The sequence below is a fragment of the Tachysurus vachellii genome, chromosome 16 (genome assembly GCF_030014155.1).
Source record: "Tachysurus vachellii isolate PV-2020 chromosome 16, HZAU_Pvac_v1, whole genome shotgun sequence".
Taxonomy (NCBI): domain Eukaryota; kingdom Metazoa; phylum Chordata; class Actinopteri; order Siluriformes; family Bagridae; genus Tachysurus; species Tachysurus vachellii.
In genome coordinates this window covers 14,479,720-14,499,734 of record NC_083475.1, presented here as the reverse complement: position 1 = coordinate 14,499,734, position 20,015 = coordinate 14,479,720, and the positions used below count along the sequence as shown (strand labels likewise).

The 20,015-nt window shown below is 38.2% G+C and overlaps 3 protein-coding genes across 4 annotated transcripts; all 3 read right to left on the bottom strand.

Moving 5' to 3' along the window:
* Positions 1-734: 734 nt before the first annotated feature.
* si:ch211-266a5.12 (uncharacterized protein LOC557488 homolog) lies at positions 735-2,685 on the bottom strand. The gene is made up of 6 exons (XM_060889747.1): positions 2,131-2,685; positions 1,923-1,985; positions 1,703-1,837; positions 1,484-1,537; positions 1,296-1,370; positions 735-1,055 (listed from the first exon to the last, which is right to left on the bottom strand). Exons 1-6 carry the CDS (start codon positions 2,284-2,286, stop codon positions 960-962), a joined length of 579 nt encoding a protein of 192 aa, XP_060745730.1. The 5' UTR covers positions 2,287-2,685; the 3' UTR covers positions 735-959.
* Positions 2,686-5,523: 2,838 nt separating this feature from the next.
* ifng1 (interferon gamma 1) lies at positions 5,524-7,270 on the bottom strand. 2 transcript variants are annotated; one of them, XM_060889651.1, is made up of 4 exons: positions 6,999-7,270; positions 6,442-6,513; positions 6,077-6,280; positions 5,524-5,786 (listed from the first exon to the last, which is right to left on the bottom strand). In XM_060889651.1, exons 1-4 carry the CDS (start codon positions 7,119-7,121, stop codon positions 5,646-5,648), a joined length of 540 nt encoding a protein of 179 aa, XP_060745634.1. In that variant the 5' UTR covers positions 7,122-7,270; the 3' UTR covers positions 5,524-5,645. The 2 variants fall into 2 exon arrangements, with proteins under 2 accessions (XP_060745634.1, XP_060745635.1); XM_060889652.1 differs by having other exon boundaries at positions 7,008-7,270.
* Positions 7,271-17,938: 10,668 nt separating this feature from the next.
* ifng1r (interferon gamma related) lies at positions 17,939-19,471 on the bottom strand. The gene is made up of 4 exons (XM_060889746.1): positions 19,296-19,471; positions 18,822-18,884; positions 18,512-18,715; positions 17,939-18,285 (listed from the first exon to the last, which is right to left on the bottom strand). The coding sequence occupies exons 1-4, from the start codon at positions 19,416-19,418 to the stop codon at positions 18,154-18,156; spliced, it is 522 nt and encodes a 173-aa protein (XP_060745729.1). The 5' UTR covers positions 19,419-19,471; the 3' UTR covers positions 17,939-18,153.
* Positions 19,472-20,015: the final 544 nt, after the last annotated feature.

The following is a 20,015-nucleotide window of genomic DNA, read 5'->3' as shown; positions in this document are numbered from 1 at the left end:
ATTTTAATGACTGCTACCGAAACATTTTAAGCTTGGATGTTTTTATTTGAGCTAGATTGCATGAGGCCTAGCAGTTTTTTCTGCCCACAAAGGTAGTAGCTTGTAAAATAGTTACTGAATAAAAATTTCCTCAACATTCACCTCATGTTACTTTGATCTGATTGACCTAAAACACTTGCAAATTGCTGTCTACAGTATGTGACCGGCATGTAGCGCCCCCTATGGGACAAGAAAGAGGCAAATGATGTGTGCTGAATGTTTGACCTCATTATGAGTGCCGCATTTGCTATAGAGATGACATGCACCTTCTGGCAGTCAGAAAATACTGAAATAGATCAGAATGTAAACTTTCACCTGTGCATAAACCTATGCACACATGAATGGACTGTTTTTCACATTCTGATTCTCAAGAAATAATTCAGAATGTGGGCTTGGTGTTCACTCATGAGTCACTTCAATAATATCTAATCTTACCATCACCATGTACCACCATTATGACATCATGACACATGAAATGTTGTTGTTCACTTAGGTCAGTCAAGCGTTACATTATCACATAGCTGGTTCTCACACTTTTACTTTTATGTCAACATGAGCTGCTTTTAGAATAAGCCTTAAAGACATAGGTGGCGTTGTTGCTATCTCCATCTCCAAGTTCCATCTCCAGGCTTTATAAGTATTATTATCATTTGCAAAAAAAAAAATCACATGTAAAACAATTTTATAAAATATTTTATTAAAATAAAAAAAAGTTGCTGAAAAGCAGGAATAGATGATAATCTATTCTTAACTAGAATGTTGCAGAAATTTGCATCACACAAAGAAAAAATATCATTTTAAAAATAAAAATGTATAAAATATATATTTGCATTGAACTAGGTCATTACAGATTTTCAGGCCTGGCTAAGTACTGCATCAAACACAAGCTGTGGGTATACTGGAGCCTACTGGGATGTTACTCAGCTATTAGTTTTTCGGAAGGCACTTCCAGGGATGTAGTGATGAAGAGCTTTCAGTTCATCCATGGCTGTCGCTCGAATGGTTGTGTCATTTAACTGAGAGAGAAGGTTTGTGTGTGTGCGTATGTGTGTGGGGAGGTGGTGGTAGGGTGGCAGAGTTTGTGATTGATTACGTATATAGATAGAGAGAGAGAGAGAGAGAGAGAGAGAGAGAGAGAGAGAAACAACATAAGTGAATTATCTATAGTAGGATCAATATAGAAATGACTGTAAAGGGCACAGCATCTATGTCAACATGCCAGTTTACAAACCACCTATGACTTTTAGCATACTTACATTTTGATTGGCATGGTTAAGTTTTTGCAGCTGAAAGACGGCCACCTCCTGTGCACTCATTTCTGCTTCTGCAATCTAGATTCAATATGATTCAAAAATGCGTTTCTTTGTTTATATCATATTTGCACCTTGTCTCTTCAAAACAACAAATTTTATTCATTTATTGAGATTTCATCTTCTGAGATTACCTCAAATTCTACTTGCTGGTTAGCCTCCTGATACAACCTGTCACATCTCTTCACCTAAAAGCAATAATAATAACAACACTAGTGTTTAAAAGTCTTTACGCAAAGAATTTACGCATCCAAACAGTACAGTTACTTTCATGATTCATAAGCTTCGAAAGCTTCAACAAGCTAAAAGTTAATAATCCAGTACAATATGGTGGTATTGATATTAGTTCTTACTTTATGAGTGCAATTTCTCACTCTGTCCAAGGTGGATAGCAGATCAAGGTGGTTGTTTTGTATATACTGGTCACTGGATAAGACTTTCTCAAAGAACTCAATGATTTTTTGTAGGACACAACTGTGGAGGTACTTCTGTTGAAGGGATAATGAGATGTTCAGTTTTTATCGTTACTACCTGGTGCCTGGAGCTAACAGGTTGTGAGGTAAGTTGTCTTACCTTGTGACGAATTTTACCAAAGGTTTTGCTCTTTAATAAAATGTTGTCATTGTCTGCGCCAAGCTGGAGAATAACGACATATAAATGACGTGTTCCGAACAGCTTATATCACAATGAATCTTTTAAAAAAAAACAAACAAAAAAAAAACGACAAATGGAAACAAAGCTTCCCAGACACTGTCATTCTAATATCTGATTGATTACTCACCACATCCTTGCTGAGACGCTGGGTCATTCTCTCCACAATTAGTAGGTCAAAACACGGTGGTTGTGAAATGCACTTGATTTCCTTTGCTTTCCCATAACTCTCCAGCAATGCTATAGCTATAGTCAGGAGCAGAACTGCATACTGTACTCTGGCCATGCCCACAACCTGACTGCCAGTACTGCTTAACGATTGATGAAAAGATAGTTACTTTGTGTGGATGAACCAGAAGAATACTTTCTCCTTTCTTGACCTTCCTTTTTATGCCTCCACAGTTCCTCCTGATGACATTGGGTCTTCTTACTTTTTTCTCCTTTCTTGACCTTTTCCGTGCTTTCTCTTCCTGTTGAGGTTTCCATAATAGTCATGTAACTTTAAGACGAAATGCCTGCTACCAGGATGCAGGTTGTAACATGATCCTTGATAAAGAGTAGTTCCTTTTTTTGTTTTAATCAAGAAAACAAATGCGCAGTACATAATAGTATAAAATATTTTATTTGAAAAAAGATAAAAGTCACCACAGAGTGGGCGTATATATCTCTGTCATGTCCTGGCAGGATGTCCTAGATTCTAATTATAGAACAAACACTGTCTAGGTGAATAGACACTACGCAGAAAAAAAAATTACACTGTAAACAACATGAGGTCACATTAGGACAGAATTTGAAGTTGGGATTCTCTAATAAATCTTACACTCCGAGACATCACCTGTATTTTCTGGATGTCATGAGAAATCAAGCATACAGTATGTCTGGTTTATTAGTCCATTTAAGATAGAACCTTTTCTCTCAGCTCAGACAAGACACAGTTTCCCTAACAGACATTATTTCTATTATTGAATAGAATATTGAATGACTATTATTATTTGTCATTGTTAATTTGCGATTATTTTTTTGACATCTGTGTTAAATCGTGTTGTCAATTCTGATTGGTCAGTTCTGTTTGTTAGACAGATAACAGATATAGGTTTATATTAATGTGATCATTCTTATGTTATCTTCGTGTACTATAATGTGTACACCAATTGGTCAAGGGTATATGTTAGACTATGTGAGATCTGAAACAACATTTGGAAGCATTATTGTGGCTTAACTGAAGATTTCATAAGCCTCTCTGCAAAATTTTGGTATAGACCTATGGGTGTAGTATATTACAATAAGTTTAGAATGGTCTGATTCACCCACACTTCTTTAGTGCCCTTTAAAAAAGATGCCATGTAGCCATGTAGGAGGTTCATTTGCATGACTTAACAAGGCCTGGAAACACAATGCCTCAGTACCACCTCCCTGTTGCTTTATACATGCTCTCTGCCTTTGCACAAACCAAACTGGTTATGTTTGTTCAGCATATTTCAGTTCTTACCTAGAGTTTGTTGTTTTCCTTTAATTTCACATTGTATATGGCATAGTATGCACCTGGCTGGTAGAATCCCGCATGGTCTAGGGATTTCCATTTTGTGTATCAGCTTATTGGTTTCCTCATCATGCATCTCTTCACTTCTATAGAGGCAGTAGAGGAGGGGGTTTCCACACATTCATCTTTTCTGTCTTACTTTCTTTGCTTTCTTTTTTTCTCTACCTTTAACCTCTTTCCTAGAAATGAGGGTCTTGCATTTAGCAACTGTGAGACTACTCAGGTTCTGTTCAATTCCTTTACTTTATTAGAGATAGAAATATTGCAGATTTGCTGTTGAGTAGTGGAAATTTAATTTGAAGTTTATTCATTAAATGCATTAAATCCTGACCATTTGCTAAATGACAATGACAGCATTTTATTTATTTTAATCAAAGCTCATGTTTTCCATATTCAGTGCAGTCACTTGTAAATCAAGACCACAAGAACAATTCTTTAATAATCTGGTGTGGAATCGCTGAGTGCAGATATTTTTATCAGCATATCTTATGTTTGCTTGCAGATTCCTAGCACCCTGACCAGAGCAGGGGTGTAATAATTATCTTTTCTCAGTCACTGTTCAGTTACGTCATCAAAGTTTAGTGACAGCTCAGCAAGTCAGGTCTAGACTTTTTCAACAGAAACTATAACAATATTTTCCATCCATGCCCATCTGAATTTACATAAGGTAAAAGGGTGAAGATCCAACCAGGACAATACTTGACAAAAAAATGTGTGGTATAATATTGTAATATAAAATATTGTCTTTAAATGTTCTGAGAATTCTGAGAATTATTTGAAAACCATGAATTTCTGAATCCTGAACCAACTGGAACTTCCAAACTAAGTTCCTTCACTTTTATACAATGAACTGCATAATTGCTCACTCCCCTTTTCCATGTTTTGTAGTTTCCTAACCAGGATCTGAAATGGGATTATATGCCATAAACCTACAAAAATAACACAATAAGGGTAAAAAAATCAATCTAGAAAAAAAATGAAGAAAATTACATTAAAAATGCTCAGTTGTTATCAGAGCTTATATAATTTATTATTATAACTTATTAAATTGCAATTGAAGTGTCACTTTTTTAATATAAATAAATCTGTTTAAGTTTGTTGTTAGAGAACACGCTTTACCTGCATCGGAGACCAAGGAGCTAGCCAATTTACGCCAAGTTATACGTTACAAGTTAAAGGTCTGTACAAATCCACTATTAAAACATGGAAAGAATATGACAACCACAACGCTGCCTAAAAAAACATCAGGACCAGGAAACTAGTCAATGAAGCAACAAAAAGGCCATGCATGGTATCTGTGAAAGGTTACCCTTCTCTGGTTTGGCACAAAGTGCTACGTTTAGCAGAAACATGACACTACTAATCTTTATGAGAACCCTATCCCCTACAACATTATGTAACTAAGCTTCCCTGTTAGTCTCACCATAGTCATCTTACAATGATGTTTGTGCTGCATTATTTCAGAAATGAATTCAAACCACTTTTTAGAATAAATCTGTGTTTTTTCTGACACTGAGTTTCCTAAAAATCACAACGTATATAACTCTTTGCACATAGTTCAACGTATAGCAACCTAAGTGGAATCTAGTGATAGCACAGGGTAGAGTTGGTGCTTTTTGCAGTGAGGGGCTCTTTTTCAAAGATGGGCAACTACGGAGGTCTGATGATTGCATGGGCTGGAAATACTCTCTAATTTTACACCCGAAGCTCACATCATAACATAAACCTTTAATACAAAATTGCCCCATGGACTTCCCATAATGAGGACCTCGTAGGGTATCATCTCACAATGAGATTTGTGCTGCATTTTTTTGGAAATAAATTTGAACCATTTTTATAATAAATACTTTCAGTTTATTTAGTCATAGACCTTACAACATATGCCTTAACAAGGCATAACCAATTGATAAGAGCAAATAAGTGAAAATTTTCATTCTTTCACAAAATAAATAACAAAAAAACTCAAAATACATTATTTCAAATTTTACAGTGTTAATAAATTATGTCAGTATCACAAAAATATAAAATGAGTTACTCATTTTGAATAAATAAATCTACACCGTAAAGCACCTCGTAGGTAACATTCCATGAAATAAATTTTCCGGCTACGAACGTTGCTTTTTTGAGTGTTTAGCATGACGTCGTCTCCGGTGGTTATCCACTGACGAGGTCCCCAAGACTGCTGCCTTGTGGTAGACAGTCTTCAGCTCAAATATCGCTTTGCTCTGGATCCGTGGGTCATTTTCCTAAGATGAGATAGTAGGTTAATTGTACATTCCTGGATAGTTGTGAAATTAGGCAGTCATTGCATATACATGCACTTTGTTGTTTTATCCCATCTTTCTTTTGCCGCATAGTGCATGAAGTCTCCCATTAAAGACCCCTGCCAGTTAAAGCAGTGAAGACTTCATAGAAAGCCTCACTTACTTCCCCATGAATAAACAGGTATTTCCTATTGGCCTGATTGGTTTTTCAAGCATATGTTTTGAGTTAAGAATCATGAATCCATCCATCAATCCAACATCCATCCGCTTACCTTAAGAGCTAGCAGCTCAGTTACATAACTCTTGATGACAGCATGTTTCCCAGAGAAGTAGTGTTCCTTCAGTCTGTTCATTTGTTCTTTAACTTCTTGCAAGTCATGCTTCAAGTTTTCATCCTGAGTCTCATTCTCCATCTGGTTGAAAATTCTGGTGTATACATCGAGAATTATAATCATCAGGATCTTCTGTTCACCCTCCTGTGCACAAAAAGACAAGCAGTGGGTTTATTACAGGCTTCATGAGGTCCATATACATGGTGGAGTAAGAGTAGCATACATCATCAAATAAAGTGGAATAATACAGTATAACAAGGTACCAATAGGTACACGATATTGAAGCCATGTATTGTGCAGTTTACCTCAAATGTTTTGTCCTTCATCTTGTCTAGAAAGAGGGAGTGTCCATCATATAGTTTGCCAGGGTTGGGATTCTGTAATAGATAGAAACAATGGTAGAAATCATTTGAAATATTCAGTTTAAATATGTTGAAGATTTCAATGACTTAAAGCAATCGCTTTCAGCTGTAAATTGCTTTCTTCTGTAATGGTAATGCAACTTTTAAATAAAATGTAAAAAATATTTTGCAGTTTTCTAAGTTTGCCACAGCCACATCACAAACAAGTGGTTAGTTGACAAATCCTGAAACTAATGAGCCCACCCACAATCATAGCTCACACAGCTATAATCATAAACTTGTGTCAGTGTCTACTTGGTGGACTATTAGGCATAAAATTAGCTGTTTATCTCTTTCTGTCATTGTTACTTGCCTAACGTTGCTAGAAAACATAATAGAACACAGCTGTTAAGCAAAACATTTACATCTGAATGACAAGTAAACATATTTATAATAAGCAGCAGCAATTAGTATTAGCTTCCTGCTCCTCTGTTAAAACATTTCATGGTAGTATGACTTACTTTTCTTACATAGTGATTATTCAGATGTTCAATAGACTCCTTGATGTTCTCTGGGAGCAAGGCCTCAGAGTACACCATCATTCCAAAAAAGACAAAACATATTCTCCAGGACAGAGTCATCATTTGTATTCTTATTGAAGTTTCAGCCTGACACCAAATTCCCACAGATATTCCTGTGCCGATTAAGTGCCGATAAGTGCCGATTACAAAGTTGTCTTTTCGGGTCACCTGTCGGTTCTCTTTGACTGAAGACACCGCTGTGCTCACTGCAACTCTGTCGAAGTCTGAATGCATCTATCAGTCTGAATGAGACGATATTTATAGTTTCTATGTAGTGCGCGCTTCACAGGCAGAGTAGAGGGGTAAGGTGTGAAAATTGTGGTTTTTCTGACACTGAGTTTCCTATAAATCACAATGTATAATTCTTAGCAAAAGTATACCGACCCAAGTGGAATCTAGGGATAGCACAGTGAGGGGCTCTTTCTCAAGGATGGGCTAGTACGGTGATCTCATAATGTCATGAAGGTTAATGTGCTTGAATGCACAGGGTTTAAGGAAGTTAAGGTATTGCAACTTGATGCTGTCTAGGAGGCTGTTTTCTATCATTTTTAACTTAGGTTAAGTTAAAATGAAAAGAACTGAAATGAATAGAGACAATACTGCCATTTATTCAGAAGTGCTTTCCTTGTTATTTACATGACTTATGTCACCCAACTTCACCTGCTGACATTAGTCACATAAACCATTAACACAAAATTGCCCCATGAACTTCCATTGACGTGGACCCCACTGAGTATCACACAGAAATTTTCCGATGTTGAAATATACTAGCAGTTTATACTCATCACCTCATTATCAGCATGCAGCTCATTTTCCCTGGATGTCTACATTTGCCCTGTTGTGTGTTTTTCAATGCATTCATTCATTCATTTTCTACCGCTTATCCAAACTACCTCGGGTCACGGGGAGCCTGTGCCTATCTCAGGCGTCTTCGGGCATCAAGGCAGGATACACCCTGGACGGAGTGCCAACCCATCGCAGGGCATTTTTCAATGCAGAATTAATATAATATAATGTCAATGTAATATTCATATAGTGATGTTATTCATATTCATTTACATGCACTTTTACTCCGCACAAAATTCAGTACCTAAAAACCTCAACCAGAAAGACAATGGCACCAGATTTTCTTTGGCAAATACTGAAATAAATATGATCATTTATTTGTTTATTTTTAAAGCATAGGGTGCATTTTCCTTTCGCACTTCTATTTTTCTGCTTGAGCACCTTTATCTTTTGATGGAATGATGATGTTAACTGTTTACATGCAATGGGGATGTGGTAGCCTAGTGGCAAAGGCATTGGCCTACCAATCAGAAGGTTGTGTGTTTGATTCCCAGCTGCTACTGCTGGGACCCTAAACAATGCTCCTAACCTCCAATTGCTCAGCTGTTTAAAAGAAAAGTTGCTTTGTATAAGGGCTTCTGCTAAGTGCTCTGGCTTGCACAGTCACCTTTTTAGCCAATACCCTACACTACTATCATTAAAATACTATTCGACAGACTATCATTTGGAGTAACTTTGCTTATCCCTCCACTACTGAAGCACCGAAGCTCTTTTGGTAACCTGTGGTGGCTCAAAACCGTAGTTAAACACATTTTGTTGGTTTTTCATTTTCTCACCTATCTCTGCCTATCTCTTCATGCTCTGACTGCATACATTTCCTGTTACTCTTGCAGTAGTTACAGTATAATATATTTTGTATGTAACAAGACTGTATGAGTTGCTTTAACATTGCTTGAAGTAAGAACATGTTTTGGTGTTTTGTATTCTTGAGCTCTGAGGTTTAATGCCTCATTACCTGTGCACAAGCTGAATCTGAGAGCAGATAAAACACTGTCCTTTAAACAAAGTCCTTTATCAACATGACAGGTCTGCTGTTTGCAGAATAGCTTTGTTTACACAACGTGATAATATCCTGGACCACTTTTCTGGCTTTTCATCTTAGATTTACTATTATGTTATATAATGTCATTGTTATTCAATTCAGTGAATCTAAAATGTACTGCTTTACATTCGTAATTGGAAAAGACTTGATCCCCGGCGGTTATTCCTACATCGTCATATCTCTCCAGGATCGTGTCGAAATAGGTGCAGGTAATGAGTTAGCTTGGAAAATTGTGAGTCTTGAAAAATTATTCTGAAACTACACTTTGAATTTAACAGGCAGCGGATTTCTGCTTCATCGTCAGTCTGTATAGTTGGTTTTCCGGAGCTGTGGCTGCCAATGAAACTCATGAGTGTAATGAGGGAATCTCTCAGTCACCTCAACTCCCATGACGCCGAATACAGACCACGTAGAAATTTGGGTATTATTAGTCATGCGTTCTAACCAATTAGGGTTCTTCTAATTAGAAAACATTAGATACGTTTGGTTAAATCTCAGCTAGACATTTATATTGTTAAATATTAGAACAAATATAGCTGTATTCATGATATAACATTAATAAATGAATTAACTATTGCTCACAATGTCACAGTGAATGTAGAGAAATATGGAATAAATCATGTCTGAATTGAGTAGACATTCATTGTGAAACCATCTCAGCATCAGTACTTACTACAAAAATCAAAACTTTTCAGTTTTGTATTTATGTGAGTATTTTCTGAAAAGATGTTTCCACTATTTAACAAGTCAACTAAACTAATTTCTTTATTACTGTTAAACATCTGTCAGTTGTCACATTTCTAAGTCTTATTGCTGTATATAAAAGTAAGTTTTTATGCTAACACATAAAAATGAGCCTTTCTAAATATACAGATTAATATATATATATATATTTCTTTTTTCTTTTTCTTTCACAAAAGTGAGTTTGCTGATTGATCATCTTTATCCTACAATGAAACATTTCTATCCTGAGGTCTGAGGTCACTTCTGGTATTTCACCATCCCCACACATGGTATGAGGGATCAATGAATAGTTTAAAGAGGATAAAAATATTGGTGAAAAACACCTATGGGAAATTTTGGACTGTGTGTTAGACAGCGATTTTAGACCAATGATCAAAACAGCGGTTGAAACAGAATTTACATGACAGTGGATTTTCAAGATTTTGATATATGTATAATATAGGGGGGGGGGGGTTATGTTCATTTCTATTCCCCTAGCTGTCTTTCTCCTTTGTACTTTATTTAGTTCATTCTAATGTTACTGCACAAAATATTGTTTGAACATTCGGTATTCACATACAGTATTTACACTGGTCGGTCGGCGCTGTTTCTGTTTACTGTTTATTGTCTTTTGTGTATTGTATTTTTTGTACTTTTTGTATTGTCTTGTAACTTTTTGTCTGCACTGTCTTTTGTCCTGCACTGTCTTGTCTGTCTTGTTTGTCTTGTCCTGCACTGTTTGCACCAGGTTGCACAGTTGCACTTTATGTAGCTACAGTAAGACTACTTACAAGTCCTTATCCCTGTCTATGTTTTATGTAGCACCATGATCCTGGAGAAACGTTGTCTCATTTCATTATGTACTGCAACAGCTTTATATGGTTGATATGACAATAAGGCATTTAAGGACTATAAGGACTAGGCATTTATGTCGTTTATATCACGTGGCTGCCCTTTTTTTCTCTACTTTGTTTCTGTTTCCTTTTCTTGTTACTGTTATAAAACCAATAAAAATATGATTGGAAAAATATTATTATTTAAAATCTCTGCGTTATCAGAATCCCCAGCACCCCCTATCTGACACTCTTTATGCTCATATGGCACCATAACATGGCTATGCTCTAATACGATCATCCTAACATGCAGAAACATGTGAAGAAAGTAAGTTCACTGTGCTATAATGTCTACTGTACCTTCTTCTACATTCAGATTTTCCCGTTATTGGTTGCCTCAATATTTTTCAATTGAATTGAATTGAATTAAATTCGATTTATTTGTATAGCAATTTTAACAATCCACATTGTCTCAAAGCAGCTTTATAGAAGAATAGAAACAGAAAAAAAAATAATGAAAATAAAATGTATTTAAAAATATTCATTTAAATATTTAAATAATATATCTCTAACATTTATCCCTAATGAGCAAGCCGGAGGCGACAGTGGCAAGGAAAAACTCCCTGAGATGATATTAGGAAGAAACCTTGAGAGGAACCAGGCTCAGAAGGAAACCTCATCCTCATTTGGGTGACACTGGTTATTAAATAACGTAAATGAAAATAATATAATTTCTACAACAGTTTTATAATAGTGCAAAAATAGCTAAAAGAGCTCCTGAGGAACTAATGGGCTAATAAAGTTCACCATGGACCCAATTCTAATTCCTTAATGCCAAAGTTTTCAAATGATTGCTGATTAAGGCCAGACCATACAGCTGACTGAAGCAACAATGGTTCAAAGTAGGCTCTCTGTCTTTTCCTTACTGTTACAGTCTCTAACCCATACATCATGGTCTCACTACTTGTACAACTTTCCTTCTTGCTGACACTCTTCTGTCACACAAAACTCCTGACACTGTCATGTATGTATACATCACGTATGTATGGTCACAATGTATGTCATGTATGTATCTCATACATATCCTAAACTACTCTGACATACTTCTCTTTTTACTACTTTGACGGCCATCATTTTTATTTTTCCATTAACATTCTCAGAGCAAAAATTGCATTGTTTATTCAGGGAATGAAGGCATATTGCTGCTCACAAATATCCACTTTGTTTCTTAGCCTAGCTTCCACTATTCTTTCCCATAGCTTCATTGTGTGGCTCATCAACTTTATACCTCTGTAGTTGCTACAACTCTGCACATCACCCTTGTTCTTTAAGATCAGCACTAGAACAGTTCTCTTCCATTTGTCAAACATCTTACTCTCTAAAATCCTGTTGAACTATTTAGATAGAAACTTCACTGCTGTCTCTTCTAGACACTTCCACACCTCCACAGGTATGTCATCTGGACCAACAGACTTTCCACTCTTGATTCGCTGCAGATTCTTCCTCACATAATCCTTTCTAATCTTTGCTATTTCTTGCTCTATAATATTCACCTCTTCCTCCTGTCTTTCCCTCTCATTTTCCTCATTCATCAGCTTTAACAGTGTGCTTTAACTCTCTTCACTTGAATATATTGTCTTCTGGTAAAGTAGGTTCCTGACTTTTGTATACTATCTGCTTAACTCACTTTGTTCTAGAGTAGTGTGATTTGAATTGTTCTATTCTATACCATTGTTGATTTTTATAGTGTTGGTCCTTGTTGTTGTGTTCTCCCCGTGCCTCGGGGGTTTCCTCTGGGTACTCCGGTTTCCTCCCCCAGTCCAAAGACATGCATGGTAGGTTGATTGGCATCTCTGGAAAATTGTCCATAGTGTGTGATTGTGTGAGTGAATGAGTGTGTGTGTGTGTGCCCTGCGATGGGTTGGCACTCCGTCCAGGGTGTATCCTGCCTTGATGCCCGATGACGCCTGAGATAGGCACAGGCTCCCCGTGACCCGAGGTAGTTTGGATAAGCGGTAGAAGATGAATGAAAGAATGAATGAATGGTCCTTGTTGTTCTCTCAGCTGATTAATCAGGAGTAGTTTCAGTCTACCTTAAGGTGTGAATTGGGGGCAGGGCTTACCTATTTAAATTGAAGATGAACCAGCCTACTCTTCAGTGTGCTTTAACTCTCTTCATTTGAATATATTGTCTTCTGGTAAAGTAGGTTCCTGACTTTTGTATACTATCTGTTTAACTCACTTTGTTCTAGAGTAGTGTGATTTGAATTGTTCTATTCTATACCATTGTTGATTTTTATAGTGTTGGTCCTTGTTGTTCTCTCAGCTGATTAATCAGGAGTAGTTTCAGTCTACCTTAAGGTGTGAATTGGGGGCAGGGCTTACCTATTTAAATTGAAGGTTCTCCGTTTGTAAGTATCTCTCTCTCTCTCTCTCTCTCTCTCTCTCTCTCTCTCATTGTAAACTTAGTGTCTAATACTGTTTTGCTATATTCTACCATAACTTAATTCTCACTCTTGTTTGACTGCAAATATGTGCCTTAAACCCATCTCTGTACTCAATTCCTACACTCGCAGACGCTCTCGTCCACAGAGCAGAGGTCACAATCCCAGTAACCTCATCTACCCTCCTCTGTTGTGTAAGTCTCAAACAGTGGTGGTAGGTGGGCTCTGGAATTGCCAGTCTGCTGTGAAAAAAAGCTGATTTTATCTCTGCTTTAACTTCCCATTACTCCTTTGATTTTCTTGCGCTAACAGAGACCTGGATATCCCCACAGAACACTGCTACACCAGCTGCTTTATCCTCTGCCTATGCTTTCTCTCACTCACCACGAGAAACAGGCAGGGGTGGTGGTACAGGTTTATTGCTGTCAAAGAAATGGTGCTTTACACCTCTCCTCTTGTCTCATTTAACCATCTCCTCTTTTTAATTCCATGCCATTTCAGTTACCTCTCCAATTAACCTTGTTATCATTGTTGTTTACCGCCCTCCTGGTCCCCTAGGTGACTTCCTGGAAGAAATGGACACACTGCTTAGTGCTTTCCCTTCTGATAGCTCCCCCCTGACAGTGCTTGGTGACTTCAACCTCCCCTCTGACAAGCTACATTCTTCTTCCCTCCTGTCTCTTCTCGACTCATTCACACTCACACTCAACAGCTACATCCCCACACACAAAGGAGGCAATGTGCTGGACCTGGTTTTCACCCGTCCTTCTCCAGCAACAGACGTGACTGCTACCCCACTACACATCTCTGATCATCACCTGGTATCCTTCACCATCACTCTCCCTACCCTACCTAAAACTACCTCTCACCCCCTTGCTCTTACCCGCCGCAACCTTTACTCTGTCTCCCCTTCTTCTGTAGCTTCTGGCACTCTTTCTTCCCTTCCTGATCCTGAGTCTTTTTCCTCACTGCCCTTGGACTCGGCCACAGATACTTTCCTCTCATCTCTTTCCTCAACTATGGACTTCCTCTGCCCTATGTCCACTAAACCCAAGAAAACTTCTTGTTCTGCTCCTTGGCTTTCAGATGTGCTGCGCAACAATCGAAGAGAGCTAAGATCATCAGAGAGAAAGTGGAAGAAATCACAACTTGATGCAGATCTTGATTCTTACTGAACACTCATGGCCAAGTTCTCCTCAGATGTGACTTCTGCCAAGACTTCTTTCTACAAGGAAAAGCTTGAAGCTTCCTCACATGACCCTCGGAAATTCCACAACATCATCTCTTCTCTGCTCAACCCCCCGGCTCCACCTTCTTCATCCTCCCTGACTGCAGAAGACTTTGCTTCTTTCTACCAGGAGAAGATTGAGGAAATCTGCCGGGCCTTCACTTCAGCCCCGACTGCACTTAAATCTCAGAGTATGGACTCCCCTACACCTTTGTTGTCGCATTTCACAACTGTAACAGCAGAAGAGATTCTAAAACTCATCCAGTCTTGCAATCTTACCACCTGCCCATTGGATCCATTCCCTTCCACTTTGCTCCAGACCATCTCGCAAGACCTTCTGCCCTTCATTACCACTATCGCCAATAGATCCATAGCATCTGGTCAGGTACCAACTACCTTCAAGCAAGCAAGGGTTATTCCCATCCTGAAGAAACCTGCTCTGGATCCATCAGACATCAGTAACTACAGACCGGTATCACTTCTCTCGTTTCTTTCAAAAATTCTTGAACGCATTGTCTTTAATCAACTGTCTGTCTATCTCTCACAGAACAACCTCCAAGATCCCAACCAGTCTGGCTTTAAAGCAGCTCATTCCACAGAGACAGCCCTTTTAGATGTCTCTGAGAAACTACATGCTGCTAGATCAGCCAATCTCTCATCTGTCCTTATCCTCCTTGACCTTTCAGCAGCGTTTGGTACGGTCAACCATAAGACTCTCTTAGCCACCCTCAGGAGTCTTGGGATTTGCGGATCAGCTTGGGAATGGTTCGCTTCCTACCTGGAAGGACGCTCATATCAGGTAACATGGAGGGGAGTGACATCTGCTCCACGCTAATCTGTATAAGTCCTTCTCGCCTTCCCTTGTGTCTAACCTGGCGTACAACTCATTGTATGCTTTCTGTTTGGCCTTTGCCACATCCGTCTTCACTCTGCACTGCAATTCCTTGTAATCCTGTATATTTTTGTTGGTCCTCTTCCTCGGAATGCTATGTCTCCATGATCACTTCCACTGTAGATTCCCAGATTCACAGAAGCTCTTCCTGACCTCCCAAACCTGCATATCACCTCCTCATCACCTCCTCATTTCCTTTACCAACATGCCCGTTGAAGTCTGCTCCAATCACTACTCTCTCCCATCTGGGAATACTCTTTATCACCTCATCTAACTCACTCCAGAATATCTTCTAACTCACAGCCTACTTGTAGAGCATAACCACTGACAACATTCAACATCACCCCTTCAATTTCTAACTTCAAACTGCTTGCCCTGTCTGACACTCTTTTCACCTCTAAAACATTCTTCACAAACTCATCCTTCAGGATCACTTCTACCCCATTTCTCTTCCTATCCACACCATAATAAAACAGTTTGTATGCCCCTCCAATAGTACATGCTTTGCTCCCCTTCTGGTCTACTGCACACAGAGTATATCTACCTTCCTTCTCTCCATCATTTCCACCAGCTCTCCACCTTCCCCTGCCATTGTAACAAAGTTTAGAGTCCCTATTTTCAGAATTTTACACCTGCCTTTCCTCTTCTCTCTCTGTCTATGAACTTTCTTCCTCCTCTCCTTCCTCGATCAACAGGTCAACAATGTCGATGCCGGTCTTTGTTAACCCGGGTCTCGATCAATCAGGGATGGAATTCCTACTGAATCATCGTGTTTAAATTTGGCACATTTTAGGCTGGATGCCCTTCCTGATGCAACCCTCTCTATTTATCTGGTCTTGGGACTGGCACAGAAGTCACTGGCTTGCAACCCCTGTGGTATGTATACATTCATTCATTCAGTCATTTTCTACCGCTTATCCGAACTTCTCAGACGTCATAGGGCATCAAGGCAGGATACACCCTGGACGGAGTGCCAACCCATCGCAGGGCACACACACTCTCATTCACTCACACAATCACACACTACGGACAATTTTCTAGAGATGCCAATCACCTACCATGCATGTCTTTGGACCGGGGGAGGAAACCGGAGTACCCGGAGGAAACCCCCGAGGCACGGGGAGAACATGCAAACTCTACACACACAAGGCGGAGGCAGGCATCGAACCCCCAACCCTGGAGGTGTGAGGCGAACGTGCTAACCACTAAGCCACAGCTTTTGTAAAAGATGTTGCATGTCCTTGATTACAGTGCAGGCTAATAACTACTAATAAGAATTGTTCGCATTAAAAATTTAGTGGATGCATATAAAATACCAAAATGCTGTCAAAATATGCTGTTTTTTTTTTTTTTTTGTGTATTGATAGAAAAAGCTAGTGATTGAAGTCTCATTAGCTGCACTAAAAGCAAATGCAAGGAAGATCATTAGAATAAATGATCACTTTTAACAATATTCAGCCCCAGTTACGGCATAAGAAACTTTCGGATGGCTTCTGTAGATCCACAAATGTCCAAAACAGCTAAGCATCTGTATTATTATAAATATATTATTACACACATTATGGGTTACAGAAATGTCCAGGTTTGCCTTTTCATCTAATTTCTGTATATTCAATGAAGCAGTTGGAGTTCAACCTCACAAAAAAAATGTGAGGTTTGTTTTAGTAAACATTTTCTTGAGAGCAGGGAACCAAAGAATAGTTACAAATAGAACAAGTGTAACTGTGGTTCTGTGAACTTGTCATGCACTTCTTGTGCATATGTGCATGCATGCTGAGACTGAAAAAGGTCAACAAAAGTGACATACAGTTTCGAGTTTATTTTCATATCTATAAAGACTGCTTTATGTGTTTTTTACAGACTGCTACACAGACGCAAGTGCAAATCTGGTAAGTGAATTCTTAAAGACTGTAAACTTTAAAAACATCACACAAAATATTGTGCAAGATTATGAATGTGCTCTAAGCAAGTAGTAAACTGTAAACAATGTACGCAGTCAGTGATACAGTATAATAATCTGAATTGTCATACAGCCGTCTTTCCTTTTTGCCACTGTCATTGGGTTCTGAATCGAAAGTAATACTGACGTAGTTAATACTCGTAGAACGACACTTACATACATAATAATCACTGGATGTGATTCCTTGTAGACATGTCACAGTACGTGCCCGGTGTCCAGTCCGCCTATAGGCCGTAGTGTTGATGTCCACCCATTGGATCAGTCGGTTCCCAGCAGCAAACCCTTACTTGTCTTGATACTGACAAAGACGCTCATCTGTGCCAAAAGCTTTTTAAATCCAGGACACCATTTCTTGCTGCCCCAGTGTACAGTCCCAGTAGGTGAGCTTGTCTTAATGAGACTAATGATGGATGCGCAAGTTGGAGAGAGCTTTTTGTCTTCGTGCCATCTTGATGTTTAACACATTTGACTTTCATAACTGTCATGACAGCCTAGCACATAGCAACATCTTAGATCTTATAAGAACATTAGGCCCAGATGGACAACCCTCAGTTCTAGCTGGATGGCAGAGCATAACATAATAAACACTATATTGTGGTATACGTTTGCAACCATACTGCACACTAAACAATATATACTTCTGTGTAGATTAATATTGTGGAGAAATGTATAGAATATTTCTCAGTCATAATGGCGTAGACATGTTTAGTTTGCATTTTTTTCAAATACTCAATAAACAAACCTTTAATGTCAGATTAATGTTTATAAAAGTGTTTCTACTTGTGTCTGAGTGATGTCTGGTGTATTTTTGTGTTCTGGCTTCTTTTCATGCTTCTGGCTGTGTATTAAATTATCAGAGTAATTCTTTCTCGAACAAAGCAGAATCAGATTAGTGCAAAAGTTAGTGGTTTATTGAAGTGATATAAAAGTTGCACATGTGGTTGAACAAACATGCAAAACTGAATAGCACAGCAAAATAAGTTACATTTTACAGATATGTTGGAGTTTGTGATGAAAATAAATATGATAAATTAAAAGTGTAATTAATGGTTAAATTAAGTTTGATAAATAACATATATGAATTAGACTATATGACTAAGTTAATGCAGATTCGCCTCATGCTCCATTTAATAGTTTCGTTGCAGAAAACGCTTGAGTAGCGAGTGGGTCTTCTTGGAATGATGTCCAGTTTCTAAGGCTTTTGAGAACACAGAGATAAAGTCGTTCACCGCTCCACCTTGGATCGTGCTGTCGTCTTTCTAAATGTGACAAGTAATGACATGATCGTGAACATAAAGTGTAGTATATTAAACTTTTAAATCTTTAAAAATCTTGAAAATATATACATTTGCTATAAGTATGGTTAGTTTCTGAATAATTTATGGGGGTTTTTGAATAATGTTATTTTAAGCTAAAGCTAACAATGGTGCAGTAAAAAGGACTGCATGTGGCCTTAAATCCATTACTTAAACAAAAAATTCTTACCTTTATGGCGTTAATGTCGTGAAGTTGTTTCCACACTTCTTGTTCTTTTTTGTATTTGTTTTTCAGTTCTCTCACACTTTCCTGGAGTTCTTTCAGGCTCGACTCAGTCTCAACATTCTTGGCCTTTTTCAGCATATCCGAAAAGATGTCTAGGTAACCGTACAGCATACGCAGAAGTATCAACCGCTCACAAGTGCAAGTGTCCTAAAGAGACATGAATGTGTTGGTGAAGAGTGAAGAGTCACTTCTGTGCAAAGTTATTAAGTTTTAAATAGCTATACTGTACAGTAAATGGAGCTGTCAAGCTTACCTCTACTTTGCCCAAATAGGGAGTGAAAACAGCTTTTCCCACCCAATTTGTGTCTGTTAACCCCTGTTGAATGAAGAAAGCATATAATGAGTGGTCAGAAGATATGTGCATGCAATCTTTAATCAGAACTTCATCACTACCTTTAACATCCATTACTTAAACAAGATGCAAGTTGTACCTCTAAGAAACCTATGTACTTTTAAACTACTGTGTACTTTTTGTGCAAAGAGTGCCCCCTATTAGCAGAAGCCCCTTATAGTTCAATGTATTTCACAATAAATGCACAGTATGCTTCTTTAGTTCATGCTTTAAACTCCAGTAAGTATGTTGTCTCGTACAGTCGCCTTGTAATAGCTTAACTTATGCTAACTGCAAATTCATAGTTGTGACCTAAAATATTTCTCCTTTAGATCTGGTTTATAGATTAGAGAACTTGTGCTCCAAGAAGCAAACCATTCAATAGGAAATACTTACATGATGCATTTGCAGAGTGTGTACAGCTACAGTCAAGTTGTGATTCTCATGTCCAGTAGTTCCACTCAGCAGTGCCACCATGACAAGTCCACAAAGTACCAAAAACTTGGACCAACAATCCATTCTCGTTGCTTTTCTCGTTCTTCTTAACACTGTGCTTTAACTGCTAATCAGGATGATGCGACTGAGTGAATGATGCTCACCAGAATGGGTCAGGGGATTTATATAGAAAGAGAGCAACCATGAGAGAGGCGTTAAGGGATGTACTTGGGGTTTTGGGGTTTCTGTGGGCTCCTCATCTATGAAAGTTTCCTTTAAATAAGACACATTCTGCTCCTAAATGCCTGATGTTGCAGTAACCGCTACACCAAATGCAGGTAATTTCCTACCGGGAATTCAAAGATAGAGCTATGAATGTTCAAAAGATGCACATCAATGTTCAAAATGCATTAAAACGCACTTAGTCTGCCAGTATGTGGCCTTAACTTTGAGAAATAATTTCCTCGAATGTTCTTAAACAATCAAGTCGAAACTTTTGTTAATTCCGTAACCATTTATATAGTTATATATAATAAATCCACAAATTTTGCCCATCAGAATCTTTTGCATGCATGTTCCATATAAACATATTCTAATTTCAGAGATACTAAAACGTACCTAAACCTTCTAATACAAAATGTATTGCATTTTAATAATCATGTGACTTTCACAGGTTCATTA

Excerpts from the sequence above, each read along its gene's own strand:
- si:ch211-266a5.12 (XM_060889747.1), bottom strand. The coding sequence starts at position 2,286 with ATGGCCAGAGTACAGTATGCAGTTCTGCTCCTGACTATAGCTATAGCA. Across the intron at positions 1,538-1,702 it reads TGAGAAATTGCACTCATAAA|GTGAAGAGATGTGACAGGTT; the intron begins GTAAGAACTAAT and ends TATTGCTTTTAG. Across the intron at positions 1,056-1,295 it reads TTAACCATGCCAATCAAAAT|TTAAATGACACAACCATTCG; the intron begins GTAAGTATGCTA and ends CTTCTCTCTCAG.
- ifng1 (XM_060889651.1), bottom strand. The coding sequence starts at position 7,121 with ATGATGACTCTGTCCTGGAGAATATGTTTTGTCTTTTTTGGAATGATG. Across the intron at positions 6,281-6,441 it reads TGAAGGACAAAACATTTGAG|GAGGGTGAACAGAAGATCCT; the intron begins GTAAACTGCACA and ends TTTTGTGCACAG. Across the intron at positions 5,787-6,076 it reads CTGAGCTGCTAGCTCTTAAG|GAAAATGACCCACGGATCCA; the intron begins GTAAGCGGATGG and ends ATCTCATCTTAG.
- ifng1r (XM_060889746.1), bottom strand. The coding sequence starts at position 19,418 with ATGGATTGTTGGTCCAAGTTTTTGGTACTTTGTGGACTTGTCATGGTG. Across the intron at positions 18,716-18,821 it reads CCTATTTGGGCAAAGTAGAG|GACACTTGCACTTGTGAGCG; the intron begins GTAAGCTTGACA and ends ATGTCTCTTTAG. Across the intron at positions 18,286-18,511 it reads ACGACATTAACGCCATAAAG|AAAGACGACAGCACGATCCA; the intron begins GTAAGAATTTTT and ends TGTCACATTTAG.